The following is a 19827-nucleotide window of genomic DNA, read 5'->3' as shown; positions in this document are numbered from 1 at the left end:
ACATCAGTTTTGAGCCAAAATGTCCAAAAGAGGAAAGCATTCAACAAAATTCACAAGCCAAACAGTAAATAAATCAGGTTTGAATACAGCATCACAATTTCCTAATGTTCTCCAAGCAATGCTGTGAAGTGCAGTCTTGCCTTTTACAAGTTCAGTCCTTACAGAAATTCCCTCTACCTTTCTGAAATTAAGGCAAAAAAAGTTAATTATATCTATGGTACAAATTAAGTGAAAAAAACAAGTGGCATTGAGCTGAGGGCTATGTGAAGTTAGTAAGGGCTTTTTTAAACAATGCCTTTAAGGAAGCACCCTAAGAAGAAAACCAGTTCATGGGCAAAACAGGACACAGAGTCAAAGTAGCCTGCCTGTGCTAAAGCCACTGCCTAATTGTAAGCATGCAAATACCCACATTCTTAGGGCAAACAGAACTAGTCCCATGGCTAAAGCAAGTAATTTACTGAAGTTCACCAGACTGGAGTTCATGACTTTACTGCAATGCTCAGGAAGGCTGGCCACTCCCGGTGCTGGGGCAGCAGGAGGGCACTGCACCAGTGCAAGCAGCACAGCTGCACAGGCAGGGCATGGCAGCAGGCAGCTTTCTGCTCCAGCACTGCAGCACTCAGCCTGACATACGGACTTGGCATGCCGTGGTCTCAGACAGCTTGTCCATCAGTCAGCTGAGGAGCAGAGTCTCATGGAGGAGAGTTGAGAACGAGCCTTCACACAGGCATTCATCACAATGCAGCAACAAGGCACTGGGCGGACTCCTGCAACATTTCCAGCATGCACCTGATGATTTCTTTCTAACCCTGGAATTACTTGAAATTACAGGAGGTACTGTATGATCCACCAGGGATCATACAAGCAAGGCAGGTTTTGTGAACTGCAGCACCAGACAAAGGCTCTCCGATGGGAGCACAGAACTAATGGCAATGAGTTTATCAATGGATACCCCCCTTAAGAAAGCCATTCTTTGCATAACTTGATAGAAACCTGAGTGTGCATGCAGCAACCTTCAGAACAACATAAATCCATGCTCTGACATGGTAAGGAGCAGATTGCTTTGTTCCCAGAGAAGTGGCACAAATGTGCATATAAGACAAGACCCGAGAACACAGCCCCGTTAGCCAGGTGGTCCAGGGCACTGGCCTCTACTCCAGTGTAATATGAGTGGCACAGCCACGACATAAACATGATTTATTTGTTGTTGTTGTTATTACCTTGCCAAAGCAGATCAGCCTGAGGTTATCAAATCCCATCAAACACAAAACTAAGCTTACTTTATGCGCTAGCACAAACTTTTTTACTCATACATCCTTTTGTGAATTAAGCTTTCTTTAGCAATTTTTGTCCCCATGGATATTAGTCTAGCCGTAAATACAGCAGTCAAACAAAGGATGAAAAGGAACAATCCTAGTAAACTGCATGCAGTTTGTTTGAGACACAGAAAATGAAACACAAAAAAGAAAAATAATTGCAGAAATGAATTTAAAACAAAGTAAGAGTGGTTCCACTGGGAATTAATGTGCACCAAAGATTTTTCTTATTACATTTCCTTTTACATTGTAGTCATTACAAATTATGATTTTTTTTAAATTTTTGATCACATGTATTTTAAATGAAGTTTTAATTTGCTCCAATACATGTATTGTCCTGGAGCAAATTTTAATGGCTTAGTTATAAATCCTGAAATTTAGGGGTTTGTAATGGAAATGCTGGCAGGTCCATATCTAACACATTGCAAGCATCTTGGCAATACAGAGCTTGTAGTCAGGTGAGTGCAGCAGAAATCTTAATGGCATTAAGTATTGATAGGAACTCAGCAGAAGTGGCAAACTTGTAAACTGTGGCCCATGCCTGCTCTGTGCTTGAGACTACAGAGCATCTGGTACCTTCCAAAGGACACCCTTAGTCTGAGCCTCAGAACTTCTACTGCATTGTTCAGGTTAATATTGAACAATGAGCTCCGGTTCCAGCTCACCTTTCCCACTTCCTTTCCCTTGCATCTAGGTTTACACCAGACTCTTCAACACAGAGTCTGCACAACATATGATTTAAAAGTTTTCCACACTCACTAGCCATATTAACATAGATCCTGCTCCTGGGTGTGTCACTGATTTATGGGAAGTGCTGAAATAATGGCATTTTCTCTGTTTCTTCATGACTGTATACTCTGCATAAAAGCTGTAACTAGCAGCTTTCCATCTGTTTAGGATCCAAGTTCTGCGACCTTCAGAAGACAGCAGAGATACTGAGAAAATACTTGTCTGCACATCACTCCTCAGACAGGTATCAATAAAACTTTACCGTGCAAACTTTGTTAATTCATGAGTGGTCCAGAAGTATAGAAGCACTGAGATTAGACATGATTATGAGGTGACATTGGTATGATAGGGAGATGTTGCTCTGCAATGGCATCAGTCTTCTGAGAAGAATAGCAGGGATCATTCTGTCCTTTTGTTATTTTTAAGGGTACCTTACCTTGTTTAACAGAGCATTCAAATGCAAATCACAACATTTAACATTACCACAGCCCTTTGCAAAAAAACAGAGGCAATGAATCGATAAAGGCTGCATGTTTTGTAGGAGTCTTATAGCAACTGATGATGTTCCTGTAGTAATACTCATTCCAGTATTAAAGAACAAAAGATGCAAATGCAATGCAAGCTCCAGCTTTCATGCAAATTCTCCCTGTAACCAAAATTCATTATCATGACAATCACATCTGCAAGAAGCAAAACTTTTAAAACACTTCAAGAGTAAAACTTACATTTAAGTTCCTAAAGTTTTAGTACTAGTGTTTGTTTTGGTACATGCTCCACGAAGTCCCTAGACTAAGAGGAAATTTTTCATATCAAAGAAGGAATCGAATATTTTATCCCTTTGAAGGCCAGCTCTGCATCTCTGGAAAGCCGTTGTGTCTCTGTTATGCATGAAGGTAGATTAGAAACCCAAACCTTGGAGATCCTGATGACTTCCTTAAATACAAAGACTAACAATGCCAACACTTACCTACTGAAAACAAAGTTAACTGTCATTGACTTAAGAGAAGGAAGCCTTGGGCCCCAGGATGTGTACTACATTAGCATCTCCTTTCATTAGTAGGAGATAATTCAGTGACACAGTCATTCATTAGTCTTGAAGTCTTTCCAACTCTTAGGAGTTTGATGACCCTGCTATGCAGTAACACACCCACAGGTGAAGCATGTAGTTAAGAACTAAAACTACCATTAAAGAAAGAAAATTGCTTGACAACACGGTATATCAGTGTCAGAATTAGGCAAAAACATCTTGAAGGCTTTCATTTTAGCCCTCTAAATCTACATGTTTACCAGTAACATTCAAGCTAGCCCAAAGAGTCAGAGATGAATGTTTGAGTGCAAACCCCTGACACATCAAAGAATATGCATATGTGTTTAACTGTGCATCTGCTTGAAAAGTTCGGCAAATGTGGAAAATCCTATTATCAATTTTAAAAAAATACAATGGGGGCCTCTTCAGCTAATGTGAACCACTGTAATTCTATTGACAGCAACGGATCTGTGCTGACTTACACCAGCTGAGGATCTAATTTCATATGCCTTAGAAAACTGATGCAACCTTTCCCATTGCGACTCAAGGGTTTTTATACTCTCATGGGGATCAACTCCATCTAGTAGGTCAGCAGGTGTTGAGTCTGCTTTGAATCTGAAGTCCAGCCACACAGGAGGATACTGGGAACATGTGCCATCTATTTTTTAATGACCCATGGACATTCCCCTCTAGTATGGCTGTAGGATTCATGTATTTTCTCCTGTAGTCTAGTGGGACATAACCTGCTTCTTTGAGAAAGCAGAAACCCTCTATTGAAGATATCAAAGTGAGAACCTGACCTGGAGGACCACAAGCCCAGGTAACTGAGCATGATGGAAACAAAAAGTGTGAACTGAAAATGTTTTGCCAGAAATACACCAGGACTACAAAATATACAGAAAGGCATTTTCTACTTCTCACCATAACTAGACCGTTTTTTAAAAAAATAGCAGTTTTAGCAGAAACTCCACAACTATCAAAATCCATAGGTCTGCCCACACCATTTCAAGCAATTTTCTTTTCTAATGCAACAGGAGCTTTGCATTAGTAGGAACCAATATGCTCAGCCCTCTTACACCAAACAATGAAAAGGTCTGAGGCTGGGTTAGCTCACACTCTTCTGAGAGGCAGGGAGTATGTAAAATTGTCAACTGAGATATATTCTCTGGGGAGAATTAAGCAAACTACTCCAGTTTTGCAAATCTACAAGCTGTACATTCACAACTTTGAAATTAATCCACCAGAGAATACACACTTAGCTTAATGTTTTGTTCTGGGCATTAAGGGACTTTGGTTGGGTGGGACAGGGTGGGACAGCCCTTTCTGAGAAGGAAGTTTATTTGTAAAAGAAAAAGAAAAAAAAAAACCCTTTGCCATTAATTCTGACAGAGCTACTTCTGTCTCTATAGTAATAACTGATTACCTAACTAGTGTAAGAGATTTTAATGGCCAAATGCAAAGCACTTGCAGGCCCTGCCAGGCTAATCAAGACAATTTCCAAAACGCCAAAACCAGGAAGTTCCTATAATAAATAACTTAGCACATTTACATCTCAAATTAGAACATCTGGAAGAAAGAGACTATGCCTGACGCCAAAACAGGCCTTATTGTATCCTACCACTTTCCACACCACCACCCCTCCTCCGTTCCTTTTCTTTAGCCTTTCTGTAGAACAAACACTGATCCAGGTGCAAATGCTCAATTCACAAGGAATGCAGAGAACATAAAATTACTGTAGGTTTGGCTGCTAGTAAATCCCTGCTGTTACTCACCATTGGAAGTTGTGCTGGAGGCAACAGCTTTCTCACTGACATCTGTTCGACTGGAGCATTTCACGATGGAATTCTCCACTTTTTTCTTCTCAGTTGTGGCAGAGCTATGGGACTGCGCCTCCATGATGACTTCTCATTACTTCAGCTCTCCTTGCACTAATACCTGAATGAAACAAGAGTCATAAACTCTAAAGACTGTTTGAAAGCTTAGCCCAAGTCTTCTCACCCCTCTCACCTGAAGAAGAGCCTGGAGCACAACTGAATTAGCAGTTCACAGTTCTGTAAGCTCATCAAATCATGTTTGCATGCATGAATTCCTAAGGAATTTAAAGAAATACTAACACCAAAACTTAGGCATGTTTGCCTTTAAAGAGAATCAGCATCACAAACCACTATGCTGTTCAAACAGCATAGGTAGGTCCATTTTTTTTCAATTTTGTGGGGTTTTAATGGATCCAAAGAGAAAAAAGGACAGTATTTTTCTCTTCTGCCCAGGGCACTTTGGAACAAGGCAAAAAAGGAAAAAAAAAATCAAGAAAATCAAGACAGACCTTCATGTTGACTCTAGAAGCCAAATATTTAAATTTCAACATTCAGGGTGTTGGAACACACTGCCTCAGGAATTATCCTGTCTATCTCTACACCTTGTTACTCATGTAAACATCTCTCACTTTGTTTGTTCAGAAATCTAACTCAAACAAAATTGTATTGGCAAAACACCCCAAAAACCACAGGGAAAGACAAACATTATTGCTGGTGGCAGATAATGAGATCACTTTCTTATGCATGAAAACGCTGGAAATAGAAAGCTCTGTAGAGGTGTGTATCTGGTTATTTTGCCTTTCCTGGATGTTCTCAGTGTCATCTCCAGTGATACATTCATTTAATACCCCGCAAATAATTTCTCCCTCTTCTCAGATATTTTACATTCCTGATGGAAATATGAGAAGCCCAAAAACTTGCAAAAGGGTATCACTGCTTGTGCAGCAGTGCAGGCACACCAGGCCCCAAGACTGCAGGGATCTTAGGCTGTGAAGGATGCAAACATCAAGAGCCAGTCTGCAGCTTAACTTAATGCACACCTGTCTGTCCAAGTTAGCTTTATGTAAATCATCAATATTCAGCACACACCATGCTTAGAACCAAATAGCTTGGTACTTTTATAGTTTGAATATGAATCTATGCAACAACAAAAATAATAATTAGTTTTCTGCTCTGGGCAACGCTGCTTGGTAGTCAAATGGGTCTAAAATGGAGGGAAGTCACACTCTTCTAGGTCACCATTTAAATAAAATTTTCAAAAGGCTTCAAAAAGCCACAAAGTGTAATGAAGTGTAATTATATTAGCAACCTATTTCCCAAATTCTGACAGTCAAAAAAAAAACAAGAAGAAACAACACCAAAAAAAAAAAAAAAAAAAAAAAAGGCTACAAAGCCAATTCATCACAAACACAGCTGTCTAATAAACCTTCCCCTTCCCACCTTCTTAGTAGGAGTTCTTTTTAATAGTACAATAAAACACTCCAAAGCCTCATTGTTATACAGTAGGGATCAAAGTAGAGCCCAATCTCTAAATGAATCATTATTTAGCCAGGCAGCACAGCCAAGGAACTGTGCTAGATACCAGAGACTCTCTGCCACTGACCTACTGTCTAAGCTTTCGCAAGGCATTCTTCTTCCCTTCAGTTTCTTGCTTGCTAAAAACAGGAATAACAAAGCTCTGCCTGCCAGAGAAGAGGACTTGTAAGACTACTCTCAAGATCTATCTGTGAAAGTGCTATAAATATTATTGTGATCTGTGAAACAACTTCCTACCAAAACACTAAGGGGAATGTCAGGTGTCTTCAAGCAGAGAGTAGGAGAGATCTAACAGTACTCAACTTGCAACAACCCTGACTTCTACCCAGCCATGCACAAGGCTCCTTGAAGAGAGATCTCAAGTGAGCTTTGTAAACAGCACCTTTCCAAACTTTTCTTATGACTTCTTCCTCTTCCCCTTTGCACACCTCATGCGAGGGCATCCCCAGTTTAGTCATTTAGCTTGAATATCTAGCTTTTCAGTCTCTTGCATTAGTAGAGATCGGGAAGGCTGACACTGCCAAGTTGCTCACCCCACACTGAGAGAAAGATGTTTGTTTTCTCTATACAGCCCTGGCCACATAAACACCAAAACCTGCCTCTACTCAGCTTCCAACTACTGCATGAGAGAGTCCCTCAATGTACCCTCCTATCTTCTGACTAACAACCATTCTCTCAAATTAATTATTTTCTATGCATCTCTGAAGGAACTAAAATGCTATACATCTTCAGTTGTGTTTGTTTTTCTTCCATTGCCATCTAAGGACCAAGACTGCTATTGAGGTGGCATCTTCATTTACACCAAAGAATATGACTTTGAAAACTTGCAAGATAAAGCTGCAGAACTCATCCCCCGTTTTGTTTGGTCCTTGGTTCACAAGCATGTTGATTTTGACTTAAAACCATGAAAGGAAGCAATTATACTCCCTATTCAACTAGAAAGGAAGAAGTCACATACTCTGCCTCCACAAGGCTGGCAGAGTGGCATGAAACATTTGGGAAGAGATCACAAAAATGATGACAGGCATCTAAAGTGGTTCCACTGCCTCCTGCCATACAGATGTCTATGCAGGTATGTGCAAGGAGCCTTCACTTATCCCCACCTCCTCACTTATCTCCACCACCTTCCCCTCTCCATCATGGCAGTACCTCCAGTACAAACTGATCCTAACACTTCTCAGAAAAGGAAGGTAATGCAGGTACTTTAAGGACTTGCCATGGCCTTAACCTCATAAAAAGCATCTTTGGGTCATCTGCAATTCAAGAGCAACATGTGGCTGGTCAGACTGACACCATTCATTCTCTTGACTATTTTATTTCTTTCCCCAACAGCCTGCCAATGAGATTTTTTTGGTGCTTTGGGGTGATCTTCTTTACTGGAAGAAAGAATAGCAGACAGAATTCCACATTCTTCATCAGTCTCTATCACTTTTATGCTACCTGGTGTGGACCGCAGTACAGAACAGAGGCCTAAAGCAGCACTTAAATTTTTGGACAGAAAATTGCAGAACTGGCCAAGACGTAATATAAACATCTGCTCTTGGTTCATCTGTTCTGGTTCATGTCTACTCAGTTTACATTAGAAGGCTGCTTTTATTCATGTCACAATGAAAGAGGGAACACCACAAGAGTAAACTTTCTTACTCAGCTCTGCACCCTGCACCACGAGCCAACGGCCCTGGGGCTGCAGGCCTTTCCTCCTGTGCCTTCCTTCCTCTGCTCCCAGCCTGCACACACACACACACACACACACACACAAACATGTGGCACAGACACCTGCAAGAATTCCTGCAGATCCAGCAAAGCCTCAGTGGTGCATCAGCGGTGGTGTGCATGGTTGGGAAGGCATGGAAGGCCAGAAGAGATGGCAGGACTAATAATTAGAGGGATGTGGCTTGTTATGCTTTGCCAAGCATACCCCTCAGGGAAGCAGACATCACATCTCCATCAATGTGGTGCCCCAAAAATCTTTTTTTTTCCTGAAGACTACCTTAAGACTAAGTTGAAAACACAAGCCAGACACACATCTTCTAGAATCATTCTCCTTAAATTTGGTTGATTTTTATTTTCTCTGAGAAACTGTACCAAAATATGGGAGCTGCAGTTCACCAAAAAAAAAGTCCAAGGTTATGTAAAGATTTCTTTCTACTGGTTGTTAACCCCTTTCAAAAAGCATTCTAAAAATCAGACAGCCTGGCATCATCTCCACACTAAAACACAAAGTGGTTTATATTAGGGTGTATGTGTCTCTCTCTCTCCAGCGTGTGGGTCAGTGACTTTCCTGTTCCAGCCTCCAGGCCTGAGACAATCTGTATCTATTCACAGCAAGGAGTTCCACTTTCAAAAAACCTGAAAGCGAGTTTCATTGGTTATCCAGCATTTCCATGTGCATATGAAAGGCAAGAAAATGCTATAACAGTATATGGGCAAAAGCCTGAACTTCCATAGGTAAATAGAGGGATAAACATTCCTTCCCCAAAGCAAACATTTGTGGCTTTTTCCCATTCAACCATGCTTGAACCTTTTGTAATTTCCCTGAAGCCTGAACCCACTCCACAATTAATTCCAGATCCCCATTTTAAACCTAATCCCTCTCAAAACAGTAACCTGCCTGCAGGTGTGTCTCCTCTTTTTAAAATATAAATGCAAACCTTCCCCAGTTGCATATTATATTGGAAGAATTTTAGGAACATGCTACTGGAATGAACTAATTAAATGAGGAAAATTGTCTCTTTTAAAAGGAGTGTCAATAAATGACAATATGTTGGAAACTTATTTAAAACAATAAAATTCTTTCAAGTAAGTTAATATTATGTAATTTCTGGTCCTTATGTATGTTGGTTATAAAATTGTGCCTTATAGTAGTAAAAATTATTATATTAATATGCTGGGGAAGAAAAAACTCACCACATCTCTTTGTTCATTTACTCACAGTCCAAACTAACCAAAACCAGTGGAGCAGCCCTATGCTTGGAAGAACAAGAAACTTGACCCTTTCTGAACAAACATTTCAATTCTCCAAGAAATCTTCACTCTGTATCACTTCTCTTCTCTGAACTACTTTTCAAGTCACTTTACTTATACTGCATACATTAATTTTAAAGATCAGATATTTATTGCTAGGAATAGGCTCACTGACTTCAACAAGACTGCTTGCTTTGGTCAAAGTGCTGAAGTGTAAGCATTTAAAATTCTCAATTTACATGTTAAGATTGGTTTATGTTTCTTGCGAACTTAAACCTTCTGCTTTTCTTTGCTTTAATTTTTTGAGGAGTACCTTTTAACATGTTGCATTTAAAAAATAAAAAAGAAACAAGTAAAACCTTTCCCTGTTTTACTTGATGCTGCTATAGTTGTATTCAATTCATTAACAAGTGGTTTGCATCCGCTGAGAAGAGCTGTCTGAAATAGCAGTGTCACAGCATTCATCATCATTACATCAGCAGTAGGGAAGTTCATACTGATTGCTATCAGCAACCAGAGTGCCCCAATCAGCGTGCAAGCAAACATAGCATGTTTAATTTTTCAGAAATGACTCTGGGTAGTTAGGGTGTTCATAGGTACTACTTTGATCCACACTACTGGAAGCAGTCTTTGGGGATACAATACATCTTGAACAGCACAACTGTATGAAAGTGAAAAACACAAGGGGAGGCATGAAGAACAATCAGGAAATTACAGTCTCTCTCAACCATAAAGAACCCTTTATCAATTTTATCAACAAGGGTTGCACCGTTCCTTGGGATTATTTAAGGATAAAAAATGCATCTTGTTCAGCTACATTCAAATGCAAAATTTATATGAGACAATCTTAAACTGTTATATGGGAGCTATTTCATACTGATTTATACAGGCTTGATTCAGGTACACTAGACTTCCAAAACCCACCTAGATTTCAGTATTGCTTTCTATCAAACCTGCTGGCAATGCTGCACTGACAAAGTTACCACTGACAGAACCTGATGAAAAATGTTCAAGCGCTCAGACATTTTAAGAAATATCTCCCAAATGTAACATTAACCTCTTGCTATATCTCACCACTTTTGTAATAGCTATAGAAACTAACCTGTATATTTTTAGAATAGTTTTATTCTCTCCTAATTCCTTGTAAGCTAAACCAGAATTCTGCAACCTTCATTAACTACTCCAGGGTAAACTTTATTTAGGTTCCTCCCTGTTGAGACAACTACTCACAGTAAGACTAATATAAACAGCACAAAGTGTCTTATATCCACATCATAAAACCACAAGAAACAATCAGTTGGGGGGGGGGGGGGGTATGTTCCATTTCACAATACCTATCTCCATTTCAGTTACATGAATGATCTATAAACACACTAGTGAAAGAAAAGAAAAGAAAAGAAAAGAAAAGAAAAGAAAGAAAGAAAGAAAGAAAGAAAGAAAGGAAAATAATTGCTTGACAGAATGAAAAATACCCTAAGTTAAGAGATACAACATTTATTAATACAATCTTTCCAAATTTATTACTCTGCTGTCTTTTCCTTGTTCCTTTCCTTTGATTTCTTTCCCCCATAAAGAATGAAAAACAACTAGACCTAAAGCCTGGTTAAGGACGATCTGATCTGCTCCTGATAGGTTAAATAGCTTGTGGCAACAATAACGGAGGATCACAAACACAAAGGCAATCAGCTAGGCAAACCAGTGCTATTAGCATCCTTGTGATTAAGATCCTAAGTGAGAAAATACTCTGCAGTGTACACTGAACTACTGCTTGATTGTAACAGGCTCTCGTCTCCAGGGGTATTATATATTTGCTTACGTATTTCGGCTACAGATAAACTCAGCTACCTAAAAGTTCTGAAATTATTTTAACATACACATACAATAGTATCAATAAGTGGCACTTTCTACTGAGGCACCAGCTCAGTTGCTTTAAATACACATCAACCACACAGCCTTACAAGTAGATTACATCTACTTTTGTTTCTTGGATTTAAAAAGCTGGTAAGTATAACCCAAATTAAAATGATTACTTCAACAGATTAAACTCTGCATCTAAAGAAAACAGATTTCTGCCAAGAAAGAGATGATTCATTTTCACACTCAGCAAACAGAACTGAACTTGGATAACAACTGAAGAATTCAGGTCTAACTGTCCATCTCCAACTGGTCTATCTCACACAGAAGCTGCAGTTCGGGAACATGCAACGAAAAGCTGAGGGACACAGAGCCCAGACTCAGTGGTTTTAAAATTCAGATATGATATATCCTCTGAGGTAAAATTTTATAATCAATTCACTGTCTGAGAGTCTTTACAATAAGGAACTAAACCTTAAGAAAAATAAACTAACAAACCCCACAACAAAAACAAAACAAATCAGGTCATTAACTCTGCATTTAAGCGTTTGTTATTTTAATCACATGGTCTTGGGTTTCCTTTACTCCTTTTTTGACTCTCTTACAAACTGTCTAAATACAATGGAAAGAATAAAGTTTATTTCTTACAAAATAGAAAGTGCTATGTATCTTTCAAATCTCCAAATATTTCAATATATTTGGGGAGGGGGGCGTGTCTAAAACTAGTAATGCACTTACCATGGAGGATCAGAACTCCTTCCAATTAAACTACCTAATATTCCTCAGAAATTCAGAATAAGCTGTGGTACTGCTTGTTTTGCAATCCTGCTTGTTCTTGTGCTTCAAATTCTGCAGCAGGAAACACTCTAATAATTATGTCAAAGTAAGATTAGCTGTAAAAGAATTAGCACAGGGAGAAGGAAAAAAAATCTCCTGTGGACTGTACTGTTTGTAGCAATAGGTTACAATGAGGGGCAACGTGTCAAACTACCCTACCAAGCCCACACTCTGTTTTTTCCCGTCTTTCTTCAGGAATTCAGCAGCACTAAATCCAAAACAAACTTAAATAACAGTGCAGTGACTTCCTTTGGAAATACATTTGTTTTATGCAACCTGGATTTTGGTTCATTCATATGCTCAAGATCTGAAAGGCCAGGAGTATTCTTAGAGAACAGGGAGGGAGACAACAGCAAGAGTTGCTGTGTGGATAACATAACTCTATGACTTTCTCTGCTGATACTGTTCCTAGGATACTTATGGTGACAATACAGGCTGTTTTTTTCTTTGTCTTCTTGTCTTTGCCTTCTTAGTTTGGTAAAGTAAATTACAAACATCTGCAATGGATGTGCTTTGCATCACAGTCAACTAAGTAGTCACTACAACTTCGACAGAAAAATGCAGAAATACTCTAATTTCAAGTACTGGAACTCAACATTCCAGTGAAATGACCACTTTCTTCACACTTTTTGTTTTATCTCATCAATTCCAACAGATGAAAGATTCCTTAGAAACAAAACTAGATCTATATATCAACGTCAATCTATACAGGAACTGAGCTCAAGGAAGAATGCATTTAATGTACATCTATTGCAAAGATGTGCCTTCTGTTCCCACCTTATGATATGCAAATGAAAGAAGAAAAGACTGTATTCCATATTTTACAATTAGCATTTTAAAACAAGATCAAAGGAATCAAGTAGAATGTTTTTTGAAAGTGTCATGTTTTGATCACAGTCCCATTCCTGGAATCCTGTTTATGTCCTCAGCACACTCTCAGGTTAAGGGATGCCTTCATCCAGAATTTCAGGTTCTAACCCAACACAGATGTTTTAACATGTAAAAGAGCGAGGAAATCTCCACATATCCAGGAAGAACTTCAAGTGTGAAAGGTACTTTATAAAACTTTATCTTCAGCTTTTAAAGTTTACTTTAGGTTTTACACCTGTCTCATAACAGAAGGAAAACTACACCATGATTCCTTCGTGTTTTTGTAACTTGACAAAACACAATGGCACCACTCTGAATTGCTGCATTACAAATGCACAATCCACTTCACAAACCACTATCCTTGTTAAAACAGTGTAATCACAGAATTATATTGATGTATTATTTTCCTAGAAATAGTAAATTGAAGAGTCAAGCAAAACGCCACCAAACTACATCCTGACAGTAAAGAATCGGTAGTGCTAGGATTTCATTTTAATATCCACGGCTCAGAACAGCATACTGAACTGACACTAACTTGATCTGTGTTTCTGACTCTTCAGTTTCAGGTATTCATACATCTTATCTAATGAAGGCTTCATTCTCTGGGCAGCTGGATGATGTATTCTTTACACGCAGTTGATTTTCTTGACACTAACAGATTTGTATGCAAAGAAAACAGAGTCTCATACAAAGCAGCAAACACTACTGGGGAAAGTTCAGCTCTAAACCACCAAAAGGTCTGTTGGGTACTTTACCCTGAACTAAATATCAGATGCCAAAAAAATACAGCAACGTTCTGAGCATCAATAAAAATTTAAAAAAAAATTTTAAAGGCCTAATCATCTTGATGATCAGTGTAAAAAATAACTTGACATTTGAGTGGCAACTTCAGCTAAGAAAATTATTCAATCAGATCTCCTTGTAGTGGATTCTGATATTATCAGTTCTGACATCCAGCAACTATTTAGAGACAAACACATTCTATCCCAATTTCTTTGTCCCTTGTTGTAATCTAAATAACCTTGCAGGGGTTTTTAATATCAAAGTATTGTCTCATTTCTTATTTTGTTCCGAAAGAGAGAGAAACCAACTCTTCAGATCAGCAGCCAATTTAATACACTTTCAAGGTAAGGCAGGTACAATTTACATGAACAGAGTATACCACAACAAAACCACAGTATGATGCCAGCACAATCTTTAAGAAAGTTTTCCCCTAAATCTCTGAAGAAAGCAGCCTTAAAAGAAAGCAGGGATTAGAGTGAGCTGGAAGGTAGGGAGGGGACTTACCTCGAAGCCAGCCAAGCGGAAATCAGAGCAGTAATTCTAGCAGTCGGCAGAGTACACTTTTAGAGCTACAATGGTGCGAAGAAGTGCTGGGCAGCATTGCCTGAAGGCAGCACTAATACACTGCTGACTAATGACTGGGCCATGCGGACAATGAATTTGGGGCTTGAAAACTAACAGAAACCGTGCCCGTACCTTGACAAATGGGCTTTCAAAATTTCATTCACTGAATAACCTTTAAGCACAAAATTGGCTCAAGTTCTCTCGGGAATAGTATGACACATGTTGTTGGACAATAAGTATTTTCCTTTTTAATTAAAACTATTACACCGAATACATAAACATGATTACAGTGAATAAAATATAAGAGTTAACTATTTGGCACCTAGAAAAGACCAGACTCTGAATGTGAGGGGGAAGCCATACATTCAGAAGGGTCAACAAATCCCAGGGTTAACCACCTGATTCACTGAAATTCATTCTTGGCAGAATATATTTTCCCTTCTTTGAGACGTAAAGGAGAACAAGAACTTCAAAGGTATGTTTAATGAGCTGCTACAAGCACAATTGGTTAAAAGAGGCTCAGAAATTATGTACTAAAAGCTGCATTGTGCTTAGAATTACAACTGAAAAAGTCTCGTTTTAAAGAGCCCCATAAACCAAATCAAGCCTCTTATAAACTTTGTCACCTTGTGTACTGACAAACACATTAAAACAACAGAATCCCTCTTTAAAGGAGTTCCTTTTTTTCGGTGCAACTCGACTTCTAATTTGAAAATAGCAATTTTGGCTCTTTTTACAGACAGAATGAAATACCTAAAGTGTCCCTAAATTAACAAGTACCACTTGCCATAGACAGCATCGCCCTTAGCAGCTCCTAAAAACTTCAGAAAAGGATCTTAAAACAGGAAGCTTAGTGAGCTCATAAAACTGTTGTTGGAGCCAGGAACACATAGCATATTTAATCTGCAAACTGTGAGAGTCTACAATGATTTCAGCAAGATCTGAGGCATGCCCTCAAGGTTTGCTGGGATCTGGGATTAGGGAGTTGATAAGAACCCTCTACTGCCCATGGACATGTTTTTCTTCTGCAGTTAAACACAAATGCATAGAGACGTTTGACTGCTGCTTGGCGTTACTGCTCAAGTTATATAAAAGCTTTGCAGCTCCTTTTGCTGTCAATATATCAAAGTTTAAAAAAAATCATCAAAGTGTGAAATTTCATTTAAAGTCTGCCAGTCTACAGCTCTATTTCACAGACCTATCAAATAAAAGTAAAGATGAAAAATGCACTGAAAGAACTTGAAAAGTTTGCAGCAGCACCCATGGCCTATTTTTGTTTATTCTGTCTCATTTTATTTGATTTTAAAGTATAACAAATCAATTCCCTTATAAAAATGACAGAGTCTAAAGGGAGGATGTCTATAAAACCTGTGGTTAAAAGACAACTTGAAATCATTATTACAGCTGAACCTTTTGTTGAATAAAAAGCTTCCTCTGTAGCCATTTTAGCATTTTAAATGCCTAACTGCAATTTGGCAGAAAATACCTTGAATATTCCAAAACAACCAGAATTACTACAGAATATGAGTGCCAGAAAAACTAAAGCTTTCTTCAAAGTATTCTTTAGCTAGGGATTTACAACAATTGCATAAAGAAGAAAAGCCTGACTTTTAAGGTAATCTACTATAGTCTAAAAGCATTAACATTCCATTACTAAGGTTTTCCTGAGGATTTCATGACTCGTTGATTCACTTTTCCTTCAAGTTTGCTTTTTCTTTGTACATTTCTGTCCCCACATAGTGGAACACATGCAACGCTGATCATTTAAACGCGTCCTTCCATAACTTGAAATAAACCCTGCTCTAATAGCCCTTAAATTCCTTATTTATCAGGCAAAGATGACTAACTTTTCACTAACACTCTGGAACAAAAAAAAAAAATTTGCCGTTCCTTCCTCTAATATGCAGACTAGAATTCAAACACACTACAGGAGTGCAGGTAATTGAATAGCATTCCCCACAACGAGGCAGGAAGTGTAACTGAAACTTTCATGGGTCAATATCAGTGCATACATTAATCTTGTTAAAAATTTGAGTGATCTGCGAGATGAACAAATTATATTGATGTCTCCAAACTTGAGTATTTTGGTTTTTCCAACACTATTCAGAAAAAAAATCACTTGTAGCCATTGATACTTCAATTTCTTAGCTACAAACTGTTTTTGTGTTTGAAAACGAACAATCTCACAACTGATGATTACGTATAGCAGTAATAACTCTTTCTTGGCCACTGCACACCTTCTCAAGCCAAAAAATGTTACTCCACTTACGCAGGAAAATGCAGGTGATGTCTTTGTTTTGCAGTACTTCTACAGAAAAGCTTTGGAAAACATCATGTCCTGCTGAAAACAATATGCTATTGCCAGAATGCAAGAGTGCATTCATTTTGGCACCTCAAGCCACAGTTTTGCTTCCACTGCTGCTTCAAAGAATACACATACACCGAGAGAGTCCTTTTCTTACTCATTCTTCCTACTCATTCAGAATCAAATAATCCTGCTTTTAAAGAAATAATTCCCTCTTCGTAAAATAGCCTTCTCTCATAGTTACTATTATTTATGCTTTTAGAATTGGGCTATACACAAAACTGAAAGTATTTACATACTAGCTAGTTATACCCAAACCTTCCTTATATAAACAACTCTCAAGAGGCTGCCTACAGTTTACATTGCTAAACTCATTCACCATTAGTTTTAATATATATTTCCACGACTGAAATACAGTGCTGTGAAGATGGCAATTTTTACATTTTAAGGTTACAATACTTTTAAAACACTGCATTTGTCTTCCTTCAAAATAATCATGACATATATAATTAAGAAACTGTCAGATCATTATCAATTTTTAATAAAGGACCTAAATGAAATAATTATAGGAATCAATCAGTGAGGCACCTTCCCAAATTACAATGCAATTGCACAAATATTCAAACTACTTAAGACCAGTTCTGGCACATTTCAATCCATAATCTCGTTGAACATCACACCAAAAACAATTTTGGAAAACAGTGAAACATAGTTCTTTCTCTCTATTCCAGTGACTTAAACGATTTCAAAACAGATGCCTATAGCACAGAGACACAGAGAGTCAACCGTGCCCTCCTAAAAATGTTTGTTGGTTTAATCAGCCACATGTCTCGAGGTCTCTGGAAAATTTAGCTTCCAAGTTTTTCTGTAGCACGCACACAAAAGAAACGAAGTCTGCACGCTGAAGCTTAAAAAATCGTGTTTATTGAGGCTTGGAAATGAAGCGGGAAGTAGCAGGGGCGCGAGGAAGAGGAGCATTTTGCCGTGGGTTGCTACTTAATGCTCCTTTAGTGAAGTAGCCTCTAAAACGTGACACTGTGTATCAAACAGACAGCTATCCGTACCTCTGACTAAAAGGCTCTTTGAGATCCGAACAGTCCATCATTTCAAACTGAAGTGGCAGCTGGAAAATGTGGAACAGCTGGCAAGGAGCTGGGAGAAAATGTTTTACATAAATATATCTACATACAAACTGGCAGAAGGCCACGGACACCGCACCCGCAGGACCGGATAAAAACTACGCACCAGAGGGTTAAAAACAAAACTGGGGAGTGAGATGGGGAGCGAGGGGCGTGTGTTTCCTTTTACCTTTTCTCTTCACGTGGTGCGCGGGCTGGGGAGCGGGCGCTAGCAGCTGCGAGCCGGCGGGCCCGTCCGAAGGCGCGGGAATTGCGCCAACACCCCACCGGCTCCACGGGACAATCGGAACCGCGGCGGGCACGCTCTGCTCCCACCCTGCAAACTTGGGCGGCGCACGGCCGGGCCGCGGTGCCGGCCCGGGGCGGCTCCGAGCAGCTCCCGTGGGGCAGCCGCCCCGCTCCTCCCGCCCGGCCCGGCCCGGCCCGGCCGGGCCCGTCCCGCCGCCCCGCTCCCCCGCCTGACGCCGTGCCAGCGGCAGCGCGGAGCGGGCCCAGCGCCGCTCTGCTCGGAGCAGACACGGCCGGCACCCCCGCGCTCCCCGACCGGCACCCGACCGGCCCCTTCCTCGCCGGGAGCAGCCGGCAGCGAACGACGACCCCCGGGCGCCCCTCCGCCCCGCCAGATGTGACAGCGGATTCTCCCCCGCTCCTCTCGCCTTTCCCCCTGCGAAGTTTGTGCCGGCCTCCCGCCGCACGGGCGTGAAAACCCCCGGGAGTCGCTCGGGGAGCAGGGGCGAGGAGAAAGAAGGGGGTGGAAATAAAGCAGCAGCTGTCGCCCGCACATCGGCAGCTCTGCCGCGGGACGTGCCCGGCCGAGCCCGGCCCGGAGCGGGGACTGCCCCCGCCTCGCCCCGCACCCCGCGCCCTCGGCTCCCGCGCTCCGTGACAGCCATTTTGGGGGTTAGACACCTCGGTCCCCCCTGACCCCCGCCTCCAACTTAGGGAAGCGGGAAGGGGGCCGGGAGCGGGGCCGGAGCGCTGGCAGACGCCAAGAAAGTGGCCCGGAGTAGAGCCGGGGAACAAAGAACTTCTCGCCCAAGTGGGTACGTACCTGCCGCCGCTGCCGCCGAGCCCCCGCGCTGCCCATGGGCGAGGGCCGGGGCCGCCGGCTCGTCCCCGCGCCGCTCCCCCGCCGCCGCGGCTAGCGGGGCCGGCCCCCGCCGCGGCCGGCGGGCATCCCGCGGGGCAGGGGGACGGGACGGGACACAGGCGGGACGGGGGCGGCAGAGGAGGGCCGGCGGGTGTTGGTGGTGGGTGTTTTATCCCTGCCCGCCTCCCGCGGGGAGCAGCCCGCGCCTCTGCCTCCGTGTGGGGGTGTGTGTGCGCGGGTCCGACATCAGTTTCAGTGATCTTGTAATCTGATCCCTTCTGACTCACTCGCACTGACTGACATTTCTGATTTGGTTCAACAAAAAGAACGGGGGGGGAGGAGAAAAAGAAGCAAAAGAAGAGAGGGAGCAAAAGAAAAAAAAAACCAAGAAGTATCCCCAAATCCACCGCCTGGTACCAAACAGTTTTTGTAGAGAAGGGGGAACCCCTCCGTCCCGTCCCGTTCCGCCCGTCCCCTCCAGCCCCGCCACCGCCCCGCATTGTTTTGGCTCGGCGCAGCCACCGAAGGAGGGGAACAAACACATCGCGCCGAGGTACTCACGTGTCGGAAAAGTTGTCCCTCTCGCTTTTCTCCGGCTCGCGTGCTGCTCTCCGCCGCCTCCTTCAAGTTTTACAGATGTTGCGGGGCTGCTCGTCGTCGCCGCCCCCTCCTCCCAGCGCTGCCCTCTGGATCAGATCAGGGGAAAGGCTCTTTAGGGATAACTCCCGATTCAAATACCCTCCACTAAACTTTCCCCATTCCCTCCCCTTCCTCTGAGCGGCGGAGAGGGCTCCGCTCTCCTTCCCCCCTTCCCTCCGCCCGTTCGGGACGCGGCTGGCTGCTGCCGGGGCGCGGGTGCCCCGGGCCCGGCGGGGAGCTGGGCCGCTTGCCTGAGGGAGCGGCGGAGGGCTGCGCCCCGGGGTGCGGGTCGGGCCGCGGCCTGCCGGGCTGCGACGCGAGCTCTCGGCATGACACCCCCGCTCCCCCCTTCCTCCTCCT

The 19827-nt window shown here is 41.8% G+C and overlaps 1 protein-coding gene across 1 annotated transcript in view; it reads right to left on the bottom strand.

Moving 5' to 3' along the window:
- Positions 1-19458, bottom strand: part of GLI3 (GLI family zinc finger 3) — a 203816-nt gene extending 184358 nt beyond the window's left edge. Inside the window, exons 1-2 of the mRNA XM_054273943.1 lie at positions 19390-19458; positions 4845-5007 (exon numbers count right to left, since the gene is read on the bottom strand). Of these exons, the coding sequence (XP_054129918.1) occupies positions 4845-4968 (124 nt within the window). The 5' untranslated portion in view covers positions 4969-5007; positions 19390-19458. The remainder of the gene's footprint in view (positions 1-4844; positions 5008-19389) is intronic.
- Positions 19459-19827: the final 369 nt, after the last annotated feature.

The sequence above is a fragment of the Melozone crissalis genome, unplaced genomic scaffold (assembly GCF_028551555.1).
Source record: "Melozone crissalis strain CALT ecotype California unplaced genomic scaffold, PUWL_Pcris_2 ptg000016l_1, whole genome shotgun sequence".
NCBI lineage: Eukaryota > Metazoa > Chordata > Aves > Passeriformes > Passerellidae > Melozone > Melozone crissalis.
The sequence above is the reverse complement of the archived record's forward strand: the minus strand, read 5'-3'. Positions and strand labels throughout refer to the sequence as shown.